This window comes from Myotis brandtii, unplaced genomic scaffold, assembly GCF_000412655.1.
Source record: "Myotis brandtii unplaced genomic scaffold, ASM41265v1 scaffold453, whole genome shotgun sequence".
Lineage (NCBI taxonomy): Eukaryota > Metazoa > Chordata > Mammalia > Chiroptera > Vespertilionidae > Myotis > Myotis brandtii.
The window spans coordinates 853,790-866,157 of NW_005367314.1; the positions used below are offsets into that span (position 1 = coordinate 853,790).

Consider the following 12,368-nt stretch of genomic DNA (forward strand, 5'->3'; position numbering starts at 1 on the left):
GACATAAGACTAGGTTTCTGTCTGTAGATTGGGTATGACCACCAAAATACAAAATCTGGAATAGTTCAGGATTTCCAATCAGTATATACAAACTAACAGAGGAATGAGAGAAAAAAAAACACAAATAAAAATTAAGTTGAAAGAATACAGATTTAAAAAAATTAGAAATTACCCCAACTTAGTCATTCCTTGGCTGATATACAAGTAAATTTCTTACCAACATCTTGAGGCTTTGTGGGCAAGCTTAGGCATTCAGTCAAAAAGAACAAGAAAATAACAAAACCTGTAAGTTTTAACTGTTTCATTTCTTTAGAAATCATATTCACAAAGCAAAGTAATGTGATAGAGGAAAATCAAGTTTTTATATTAGCCTTTGACACTACTAGTAAAAAAGTAACCTGTTTAACCTATTTCTCACATACGTCATATTTGATTGTTACTTGATCACATTGCAGAATGTTTGCTAATTATTAACTAGGAAAAAATTATCTGTGCTTTACTGGGAAAGAAATCTATTGAGTTAGAAAAAAGTTCATAAGGTAAGTATGCACAATACCAAATCAAATAGATAACCGAAAAAAATTTGAAATATTGCAAATGCTAAGAGAAAAGGGACTAAAATAAATAATTCTCCAAAGAGAAAACACAACTAAGAAAATGTTAAATTTTGCTGGTAGTCAAAGGAAGTTAAATTTAACAATAATAATTTTTATGCCTGCTAGAATTAAAAAAGCAATTAAAATATTCTGGTAAACATATAGCAAAACAGGTACCCATACATTCAAAGCTTTTGGAAAACAAGTTTATAATAAGGATCAATAGTCTTAAAAAAATTTGTTATTTGAACCAATCACTCAAATTTTTGAATCTATATTAAGAACATGATCCTAAATATGGAGCTATTTTAAATTACATGATAAAAAAAATGCTAACAAAGCAGGTGTTAATAAGAATAGTAACAGTATAAGCAACTGGGTGTGATCTTACTGGGAACTGTCTAAGAAGTGGAAGATTTCCTAGAATCGTCCTACCATAGGAGTGGGAAGCTGGAGCATTTGTCCACTGGCTAAGGTGGACAAATAATCATGAAAACCCTAAGAAGGAACAAAAAAATTACTGGGATGAGGTGTTGTGCAAAGCAGCAGTACTGGATAGTACAAAAAATTCTAAAATCCTATATAATAAAAGGTTGATATTCAAATTGTCCCCTCGGGAGTTTGTCCGACTGCGAGTTTGACCACTAGCTATGACATGCGCTGACTATTAAGGGGCAGCGCAGAACCAAGGAAGGAAGGAAGGCCCTGGCCGGCAGCCGGCAGCCAGGGGAAAGAAGGCCCAGATCATCCCTGATTGTCATCTAGGTCTAGGGAACCTTACCCATGCACAAATTTCATGCACCAGGCCTCTAGTATTATAATAATTAAAATAGTGTGGCAGTGGCAACCAAGAGAGAGACCAATGCAACAAACTAAAAGTCTAAAATTATATGCAAATGCCTACTCATACACTAAAATGATTCCAAATAGATTAGAGATCCAAATGTAAAAAGGAAAAAAAATAAAAGTACTAGAAGGAACACAAGTAATTGGGGGATAGTTTTTTTTAACTATGGTGCAAAACCCAGAAAGAGTAATAAATTCAACTAGATAAAAATTTTCTCTAGGACATTACATGGAAAAATACATAAGCAAAGTCAAAAACCTGGAGGAAAAACTGAGAAAAAATATCTTCAATCTATATCATAATATACAAAGAGCTCCTGGAAAATGAAAGTAAAAAGAAAAAAGACAACAATCTGATAGAAAAGTAGCAGAATGATATAAGCAGATAGTACACAAAGAGAAAAAAACTAATGGGCCTTAACCATCTTAAAAAGAAACTTATAATAAGAGAAATACAAATCTAAACACCCTAGTAACATTTCTCACCGATCTGATTGGCAAAAATCTAAAAGTTTGATGACATCTTTTGAGGATAAACTGTTGGGAAATAGATCCTCTCATCCATTTTGATTTGAATGCAAAATGGTAATGCAATATCTGCTGGCCTGGTCTTAGGCAGCCATCTTGTGAGGGTGTGAGGGTTAATTGTCATATTACCTCCTTATTAAATAGGATGACTAAAGTACTAGGTTATACTAGTACATTGTGACATTGTTTGCAGTAGTAGAAGAATGGAAATAATCCAAATGTCCATCAGTAGAAGGGTGGTTAAGAAAATATAGATATACACAAAAAGAAATTCTATGAAGCTGTTTTTAAAATTTTAAGGAAAAAATTATGCATAATATTGAGTGATTGCCAGGATTACATTTTTTAAGTGAAAAAAGCAAGGTCTAGAACAATATTTGTAATATGTTACCCCTGTATAATAAAGATAGAATGGTGTAATAGCAACACATTTACATACGTATTTGCTTAGATATGAAAAATAAAGAACAGATGGATAAAATAGAACTAAGCAAAGCTATTATCTATAGGAGAAAGGGAGAATAGGAGAGAAGGGATAGAGTCTTAATCAGTTCAGACTTCTCTAACAAAATGCCATAAACTTGGTGGCTTTTAAACCACAGAAATGTATTTCTTACAGTTCTGGAAGCTGAAAATCTGAGATCACCCCTCCAACATGGTCAAATTCTAGGGAGAGCTCTCTTCTGGGTTGTAGGTAGGTGGCTGACTTCTGGTTGTATCCTCAAAAAAAAAAAAGGGTATCAGGCTTCATGAGTTGAAAAATATTTCTTTCTCTTCAATTTTTTTGGAAGAGTTTTTTGTATAATTAATATTATTTCTTCTTCAAATGTTTAGTAGAATTTACCAGTTAAGCCAGCAGGTTTCTTTGTTTAAATGACCTTAACAAAATTTTTCATTTCTTTAATAGATACAGAATTAATCAGATTATCTATTTTTTCTGGAGTGAGTTTTGGTAATTTATCCATTTCATCTAAGTTATCAAATTTATTAGAAAAATATTTTTCAAAATATTTCCTTATTTTTATTATTACTAGGGGCTCAGTGCATGAATTTGTGCACCTTGAAAGGAACTGTGAGCCGTGAGGCTGCTGTGGGCACAGGGGTGTGTCTCGGCCCATCCTCTGTGTCTCCACCTGGCCCCTCCCACTGCGGCCCTCGGTCCTCTGTCTGCCAGCAGCCCCGCTCCCACCACTGCTGCTCCCATGTCTTTACCTGGCCCCTCCCACTGTGGCCCTTGGTCCTCTGTCTGCCAGCAGCCCCGTTCCCACCACTGCTGCTCCCATGTGCTGACGGCACCAGTGCTGCTCATACCCGCTGACAGTGCAGAGTGATTGGGGCCAGTGCCAGCAGTGGGTGTGAGTGGGTCTGGTGCTGGCAGCAGGTGCAATCCCCGGTGGGACCACAGCATGCAGGAGCAAAGAATTTTCAGTAACCACCAGAGGCCTGCTCCAATGACAGCGACCAGTGCCCCACCTTAGTCTGGTGCCCCCACTCACTTGCTCCACCATCTCGTCATGGCCTATGCCTGCCATGTTCTGTGCCCTCCCACCTGCTGCCGACGCCCGCCATGTTCCATGTGTGCCTCCTGGTGGTCAGTGCACATCATAGCAACCTGGTTGTTCAATTGTTCTACTGTTTGGTCTATTTGCATATTAGGGTTTTATATAGAGAGATTATTAATTTCATATCTATAGTGATGTCACCTCTCTCACTCCTGATATTGATAATTTGTCTTTTCTCTTTTTTAAAAAATATTTCTTTATTGATTTCAGAGAGGAAGGGAGAGAGAGAGAGAGATAGAAACATCAATGATGAGAGAGAATCATCAATCGGCTGCCTCCTGCATGCCCCACACTGGGGATCAAGCCCATAACCCAGGGATGTGCCCTTGGCCAGAATCAAACCTAAGAGCCTCCAGTCCTCAGGCCAACACTCTATCCACTGAGGCAAACTGGCTAGGGCTTTTCTCTTTTTTTAACCATTGATAAATCTGGCTAGAGGTTTATCATTATTATTGATCTCAAAGAACAAGCATTTGGTTTCATTGATTTTTATCTATTGCTTTTCTGTTTTCTAGTTTATTAGTTTCTGCCTTCTATATTATTTTCTTTCTTATGCTTACTTTGTTTTAGTTTTTTTCTTTTTCTTTCTTTTTTTGTTTTTTGTTTGCTTCTTTCTTAAGGTGGAAGCTGAGTTTGTTACACAAGACCAGAGAAAAACCAAGCAATGCTTAGAGAGATGGAGTTCCACTTTATTATTATTATTACACTAGTGGGCTCAGAGAAAAATGTCTTTCAAGTTCTGAGCAAATCAACAAGCAGGAGTTTTCTTTTTATTAAAGAGCCAGCCCTATGTGTGCTTAGTAGTTATCTCCCTGGAAGCTTGTGGCCTTGAAAACAACACAGTTCTATTCAATTAAAAAATACATCTGGCATAAGCATGGGAGTATCTAGTCTCTGGCCTACAAGGTCAGACAGTTGAGTTTATCTTCCTTATTATTCAAGCAGGCTAGAAAGCAAAGTTATTTTCTCAGAATAAGGGGCTGTCTAAAAAATAGCAGAGTTGACTTTACAGAATGAGGGACTATCTAAATAGAGAATTTCACAAAGTAGTTTTACAAAATAGGGGTTAGCCTTCTCAAGTTCATTAGTTTGAGATCTTCTTTCCTTTGTAATATGTCATCTGAGGATAACAGAGGGCTATAAATTATAAAACAGAGTGCATTTAATGCTGTAAATTTTAAGTACTGTTTTAGATGCATCCCAAAATTCTGGTATGTTGTGTTTTCATTTTCACTCATTTCAAAATATTTTTAAATGCCCTTTTTGCTTCTTTAGTTCATGAGTGCTTTAGAAATGATAGATTTAGTTAATGAACATTTTGGGGTTTCCAGAGACCCCACTATCATTTATTACTAATTTAATTCCATGCTATCAAGCAATTCTCTAGAATCTCATTTAACTCTCTTCGAGGGAGACAAATCCCTTACATGGTAATCCATAATTCCTTATATGATTGGGCCAGAGGGGGTAGGGAAAAGTTTGGGAGAGCTCATTCTTTTTCTTTTCTCTTTAAATTTTATTTTGTATTGGTTTCAGGTGTACAGCTTAGCAGTTAGACAATCATATACTTTTCATAGTGTTCCTCCTGCTATTTTTACAGTACCCACCTGGCAACATAGATAGTTATTACAATATTATTGACCGTATTTCTTATGCTATAGTTTATATCCTCATGACTATTTTGTATCTACCAATTTGTACTTTTCTAAAGCATTTTTATAGTTATCTTTATTGTTGAAAGTATTACACATGTCCCGTTTGTTTGTTTGTTTGTTTGTTTGTTTGTTTTTCCCATTGACCCCCTCCACTCCACACCTTCACCCCCTCCCAAGCCTTCACCACTCTATTGTCTGTGCCCACAGACGATGGGGGAGCTAATTCTTAAGAGTGGCTGTTCTGTGCTCACTTATTTTCAACAGTTTGTCTACCCCACAGGAGTTTTTAATTTATCAATATCTGGAATGAGAAAGGTGACATCACCATAGATGTTAAAATGGTAACAAGGTAATATTTTGAAAAATATTTTGCCAGTAAATTTGACAGTTTAGATAAAATGGGCAAATGCCTTGAAAGACACAAACTACCAAAGCTCACTTCAGAAAAAAGAATCTAATCCTGTTGACACCAGGCAATATGGTCACTGCTTCTGTTTATTTCACAGTAGCAATACTTCAAGTGATGGTCTTCTTTGCAATTTAGTGTACAGACAAGAGCACAAGTTACATTCTAACCGCCCCCGCCACCCCCCACACACAACTATTCATCCTCTTTAAAGCCAGCTACCCTATCACCACTCTCCAAACCCCATCTCTCATTCTCTCTCTCTCTCTCTCTCTCTCTCTCTCTCTCACACACACACTCTAAATAAATAAATAAATAAAAATAAAACATGAGAAAACACATTTCTCCTCCACAAGGAAAAGATCTGGTGTGTGTGTGTGTGTGTGTGTGTGTGTGTGTGTGTGTGTGTGTGTATGTGTTTTATAGCAAAGGATGGAAATTTATTGAAGAACAAGTACAGACTCCCATGTGGGGGGGAGGAAAGGGTCCCAGCCGTCCCTTCTTCCACAGTTTATAAAGGCTTCAAGTCCCTGTGTCCAGATATCCCCTCTGATTGGCCACTCTCCCCCTTTTTTATTTGGTCACTATAGCAACTCCTGAACTCAAAGGTCAAACACCACATGGGACATGTGATGCCCTCCTCCCTCATTGTTCTTCTTTTCTTTTATCTCTCTTCCTTCTTTATTTTGTAAATATAGACCTTTTTGGCTACTTCCAGCTCCTTGTCTTATGTAAAATGCAACTGTTGCTGCTCCCTGCACCTGGCTTCCTTGTGTTATGGAGATGTACCTTCTCCCAAACAGTAGCCCTGTTTTGTTCCCTGGACCCCAATTCTATAAATTCCCTAAGCCTTCCTATTGAAGAATGGTAACAATCATCTCAGGTAGAAACTATAGTTTAACTTTAACCCTGCTGTTTGGCTTCGGTACTTATTTGCTTTGTTTAACAATAGAAAAGTTATTTTGATTTTCTGAACTTATGTATGCTATCCCATTGATCGTGATCTTACTGGTTATCCAAGCACATTCTTCTGTACCTGGGAACTAGGACAGCACAATTATCCTAAATTGCCTCAGTGGCTCTAGATAATGTGTCCCTGTCAATTCAGTGGTCCCAAGACCCGAGGGCTCTAGATAATGTGTTTCTGTCAACTCAATGGTCCGAAGACCCAAAACTATAATTAATCTTTGTAGATAACTAATCGCTTCTATAACTGCTTTGTGCAAACCAGGTCCTCATTCCAAACCCTGGGATGTAATCAATACCTTTGTGATCTTTGCCTATATAAATCTGATGTTGGGGCTGGGGAGGACACTGCAAGATTTGGGAGAGCGAAATGCCCCCTCGTAGTCCTGGATTGCAATAAATGTGACTCTTTAATTCGACTTCTTGAGGCGTCCTTCTGTGATTCACGGGGTACATTACAACATTATATTCCCCTGAAATTCCTGTTTCAGTCCCCCCTCCTATTAGGAAACCCCAACTGCCATTGGGGACAGGGGACACCGCATCTTTCTGACTGCTTCCCGCTTCCTGCTGGCAAAGGTGTTGTAGTTTGGAGCAGCAGTCAGGGTCCCATCAGAAGTGGGTGGTCTAAGGATCCACGGAAGATGGATGTAGCGGCCTCCATTTGCTGTTCCATGCGGAGGACCAGTTGTATCTTTAGGGCTTCTAAATGGGAGGATATGAAACATCCCAAAGGTTAAACAAGCAATGGTTAAAGATGAGTAATAAAAAACAGTATAAATCAAGGTCTGAGAAGAAGGGCTAGCTAATAGGGATGGCATTATATCTTTAATTGGTGCCCAGACTTCTGGGGCTAGGCTGTCTCTTCTGTAAAGAGCTGTAGGGCTCTCTGATATGATTAGGAAGGCATGGGAGAAGAACAGCTCACCCCCGTTATACCCTAGAGGTTGAGAAAAATAGCTCTTTATTGGCCTTCCAGACACACCTAAAATGATTATCGCCTTTGATGATTAACTGACCAGGCTTAGAGAGAAGTACAGAGAAAGTGGCTCCCGTGTCAAGGAAGAAATTAATTTCCTTGCCTCCCACTGTCAGACTTACCCTGGGTTTCTAGGTGGAAATAATGACAATCTTGTGAGGGGCTGGGTTGGGAGACCCTGGGCCCTGTCGGTCCTGTTGGGCCAGCTGGGTCGCCAGCCCTGACCCAAGAGACCTCCGTCTCTGGGGACAGTCCAACTTCCATTGGTTTCCTTGACAGCCAGGACAGGGCTTCAGGGGTCTACTATGCCTCTTGGGGCAATTCCAGTGCATATGTCCAAGTTGGCGGAACTTATGACAAGTGAACAGAACTGACCATTTGCCTCCGGGCTCTGACTGGGGGCGTCTGCTCTCCCTAAGCGTGGCATAAAGAGCCTCCATCTTGGCCTGGCTTCTCCTGTCTTTTCTATCTTCTTCCTCCTGGTCTCTATTATACAACACAGAGGTGGCGACTTTCAAGAGATCATCTAAAGTGCTCTCAGGGAGCATTATGCTAAGTGAAACAAGCCAGTCAATGAAGGAAAAATACCACATGATCTCACTCATTCATGGATAATAAAGACCATTACAAACTTTTGAACAATAATAGATACAGAGGCAGAGCTGCCTCAAACTGATTGTCAAACTGCAGTGGGAAGGCCAGAGAGGGTTGGGGGGCAGAAGGGAGGGGAGTAAGAGATCAACCGAAGGACTTGTATGCATGCATATAAGCATAACTAATGGACATAAGACACTGGGGGGTAAGGGAGGGCAGGGGATTGTCAAGGGCGGGGAAAAAAAGGACACATATGTAATACCCTTTGTAATACTTTACTAATGGGCATAAGACACTGGGGGGTGAGGGAGGGCAGGGGATTTTCAAGGGTGGGAGGGGAAAAAGGACACATATGTAATACCCTTTGTAATACTTTTAGCAAAAAAACAAATAAAAATTTTTAAAAAAATAAAAAAAAATAAAGTGCTCTCAGGGCCAATGGCCAATTTCTGCCATTTCCTCCTGATGTCTGAGGCTGATTGAATAATGAATTTGTCCTTTAAAATCAACTGTCCCTCTACTGAACCTGGGGTTAGATTGGTGTGCTTCACCAATGCCTCTCTAAGTCTCTCTAAAAATGAGGAGAGATTCTCATTAGCCTCCTGGCTGATGGTAGTTAGTTTGGAGTAATTAATAAGCTTAGACTTGCTTCTTTTGAGGCCTTCTACTATGCAAGCCTGACAGTGTCTTATTTTCCACATCTCGACATCAGGGTCCCACCCTGGGTCTGTACTAGGAACTGCCTCAGACCCTGTCAAGTATCTTTTTTTCTCATTGGGGTTTGTAATGTCTCGTACACAGGAGATGTAATAACTATTGCCAAAGTCTCAAGCTTCTGCTAAAACTTTCTCTTTCTCTGTGTGGGACAAGGTTTGCTTTAGAAGGTTCATTAAGTCCCCGTAAGATACATCAAATACTTGACTGATTTTCTGAAAGGCCTCAATATAATTATCAGGATTATCGGAGAATCTCCCCAGGTCTTTCTTTATCTGGCTCAGGTCTTTAAGGCTGAAAGGGACCTGAACTCTGATGCTCCCAAATTCGCCCACCTGCTCTATCAGGGGGAAGAGACCGTCCGGGCTCCCCCATGGAGGGAGGGCCCTGGAAGTCTGCCTTTCCGCTGGCAGAGGTATTTTCCCTGGACGCCCAGGATGAGGGTGGCAAAACACTTCACCTGGGGGTTCAGATGGAGGGCAAGAGGGCTTTGGTGGCATTGGAGCCTTTTCCTCCGGCAGGTTTTGGGCTTCTATTGCCAGGAGGGAGGGATCAAGTTTGCAGTTCTTGTGTAAGTCTGGCTTGTCTCTTAGGGCAAAGGAAGTTCGGACACATGGAACTTCTGACCATTTTTCTTCCTTCCTACAGAAAAGATCTAATTGTAGGATGATGTTATACTTGAGGCTTCCCTCTGAGGGCAAACTCTCCCAGTTAGCTAGTTGGTATTGGGGCCAAACCTGAGTGCAGAAAGAAATCAGGAGCTTTTTCTTTAAGGTTTGTGAGTCAAACTCATTCTTGAGAATACATTTTAGTGGACTATGTTTAGGTAGTGTAGAGAACACACTTCCCATCGTTCAACGTGAAGAGGTTTGAATTACGGAGAAATTCCTGACTGATGCATCATTTTGAAATGGAATTTTTGGACTGGAACCTGGATTCTTTGTCCGCCAGAGTCAAAGAATGAATCCACAGACAGAGAGTAATATAGCAAAGGTGGAGATTTATTGAAGAACAACTACAGACTTACACGTGGGGAGAGGGAAAGAGTCCCACAGAATGGACTCCCATGTGGGGAGGAGGAAAAGGGTCCCCTCTCATGTTTTTTATGTTAATTTTTAGAACCATGCTTCTTCCTCTCCTTAGTGTGCCTTTTAGAGGATGAAGCTAGAAACCTCTCTAGTTCACCACCTTATAAGAATATACAGCCATTCATCCATATATTCAACAAATATTTATAGAATGCCTATTATGTTCCAGGCACTGCGCTCTATGCTGAGGATAACAGAAGTGAACAAAACAGACTGGAATTCCTGTCCTCCTGAGGCTTCCACTAGTGGAGGTAGACAGAAAACAAAACAAGTAAAATCTAGTGCATATCTGATGGTGATAAGTGATGTGGGTGATAGTGATAATGGTATAACTTAAAATAGGACACTAAAGGAAGACATTAACATCCAGTAGATGATAATGAGTAGAAAGTGTGAGGAGGTGATGGAGTGAGCCCCACAAATATCTGAGGACAGTTTTCCAAGCAAGAAGAATCACAAAAGCAACACTCTGAGCAGGAAATTAATTGGTGACTTGAAAAACAGCAAGGAGGCCACCGGCCTGAGCAAAGGGACCCAATGGGAAAGGCAAAAAAGAAGAGGGCAGAAAGGAACCACCATGTAGGGACAGTGCACAGACTTCACATTTTTCTCTGAGTGAGATGGGAAGACACTAGTGATTTTTAGTTTAAAAAACTGGCATAATGAGTGTGTTACATGCTATTGAATCAGGTCCCAAGTCCTGGCGACCCTATGAATGGGTGATTCCACACTGTTCTGTCCTCAACAGCCCTGATCAGCTCCTGCCGATTCATGCTTATGGCTTCTTTTATGGAATCATCCATCTCATATTAGGTCTTTCTCTTTTCCTGATGCCTTCTATTTTTTCCAACATTACTTTCCCAAGAACCCTGTTTTCTCATGATGTGCTCAAAGTGAGACAGCTTTAGTTTTGTCATTTTTTGCCTCCAGGGATGTTTCCGCTTTAATTTGCTCTAAAACCCACTTGTTTATCTTTTTGGTGGACCAGGGTATCCATAAATCTCTCCTCCAACACCACCTTTCAAGAGAATCAATTTTTTTTATCATCCCTTTATACTAGCCCAACTTCCGCATCCACAGGTAGTAATTGGGAATTTGAGGATGTGGATGATCTTATCCTTGGTCTGTAATGAAACATCTGTACTCTTGATGATCTTTCCTAATTCCTCCACTGTTGTTCCTCTGAGTCTCAATCTTCTCATGAATTTTTGTATTCAGGCATAATGATGTAAAGAATCATTTCAATTAGTATATTGTAACTAGAGCTGGGGCAGGGGGGTGGAGGGGGCGGCAAGGATACTTGAGAGGAGACCAATTAAGAAACTATTGCAATAATCCATGTGTGGTATGCTTGTGGCTTGTATTATAGGTATTGAGAAAGAGTAAAATTCTAGATCTATTTTGAAGGTAGAGCCAACAAACTTTGCTCATAGACTAAAGGTAGGGGCGATATGGAAGAGAACCAGAGATGACTCTAAGGCTTGTGGCTTGGGAAAGTAGAAGAATTGACAAGATTGAGGGAAACACAAGTTTGGGATAGAGAAGAGTTCAGTTTGGAATGTGCTAAGTTTGTGTTCTTTCTGCATGGTCACCATGGAGCTGTGAGGAAGGAAGCTGGCACATGAACCTGGAAATTAAGAAAAAAATCCAGGCTGGAGATATAAATGTGTGTTGTAAACACATATTAATGTGCTGGTGTTACTGCACTGTCTAGATGAGATCATCCAGAGAATGATCCAGAGAGATCATTCAGGAAAGGCTGCTCTGAGACACTCCAATACTTAGAGGTCAAAGAGTTGCAGAAATTGCAGTGAAGACTCAGGAGGGGCAGCCATAAGATTGGAGGGAAATGCAAAGCCAAGTAGAAAAATGTTTCAAGGGAAAGGGAATGATCAATTCTGTCAGGTTGTACTGAGAGAACTCAAGTAAGCTAGAGACTGAGCAGTAACTACTGGATTTTACAGCATGAAGGTCATTGGTAACCTTGATTAGATGTTCCCTTGAATCTTTATTTGTTTGCCTGACTTGTTTTTTCAAAGAAGTAAAAACTATTTAAAATCTCCAATGCAATTACTATTGCATTGATGTCAATTTGTCCTTGTGTTTCCTTTTTTCTTTTCTTTATATATTTCACTGAAACATAGTTTGGCTCATAAATTTTTCCAATATTTTTATTATCACTGAACTTCCTTCTTAACAAAAAAATTGTATTTTTTTATTTAATGCTTTCAAATTGAATTCTACTTTATCTTGTTGTGATCTCTAAATTAATACCTTTCAGAATTACAACAAAATCAAATGAAGTCCAGAGATGTTGCAACAGAAATGAAAGAAAAATGTAAAGTACTATTTAAAGAAATCATCTTTAGGTTTTCATAAATAAGCAAGTAGGAAAAAGGAGACATTTGAAGATACTTTATTTTGATGATAAGGA

General features: G+C 39.6%; 1 protein-coding gene across 1 annotated transcript in view; it reads right to left on the bottom strand.

Moving 5' to 3' along the window:
- AFM (afamin) overlaps nt 1–354 on the bottom strand; it is a 34,641-nt gene extending 34,287 nt beyond the window's left edge. Inside the window, exon 1 of the mRNA XM_014546607.1 lies at nt 218–354. Coding sequence (XP_014402093.1) covers nt 218–320 — 103 coding nt within the window. The 5' untranslated portion in view covers nt 321–354. The remainder of the gene's footprint in view (nt 1–217) is intronic.
- Between the last annotated feature and the right edge of the window lie 12,014 nt (nt 355–12,368).